Source organism: Apaloderma vittatum, unplaced genomic scaffold (genome assembly GCF_000703405.1).
Source record: "Apaloderma vittatum isolate BGI_N311 unplaced genomic scaffold, ASM70340v1 scaffold28251, whole genome shotgun sequence".
NCBI classification, from domain to species: Eukaryota; Metazoa; Chordata; class Aves; order Trogoniformes; family Trogonidae; genus Apaloderma; species Apaloderma vittatum.
Genome location: NW_009701198.1, coordinates 1 through 223, shown reverse-complemented (window position 1 = coordinate 223; position 223 = coordinate 1). Strand labels below are relative to the sequence as shown.

The 223-nt window shown below is 59.6% G+C and overlaps 1 protein-coding gene across 1 annotated transcript in view; it reads left to right on the top strand.

Annotated features, from left to right (window-relative positions):
• LOC104281172 (tropomodulin-4-like) overlaps nt 1-205 on the top strand; it is a gene marked incomplete at both ends in the record, with an annotated part of 851 nt that extends 646 nt beyond the window's left edge. The window contains one exon of the mRNA XM_009879078.1: nt 62-205. Within this exon, the coding sequence (XP_009877380.1) occupies nt 62-205 (144 nt within the window). The remainder of the gene's footprint in view (nt 1-61) is intronic.
• Nucleotides 206-223: the final 18 nt, after the last annotated feature.

Sequence of the window (223 nt, the reverse complement as noted above, 5' to 3'; positions counted from 1 at the left end):
GCCCAGGCCGTGCCAGACTGGGGGGTGCCAACCCTGGGTGACACCCTGAGGTGACACACAGGCCGTGGCTGAGATGCTGATGGAGAACAAGACCCTGCAGAGCCTCAACATCGAATCCAACTTCATCACCAGCGCCGGCATGATGAGCATCATCAAGGCCATGTACCACAACACCACCCTGAGCGAGCTCAAGGTGGACAACCAGGTAGGGACGAGCACCTAG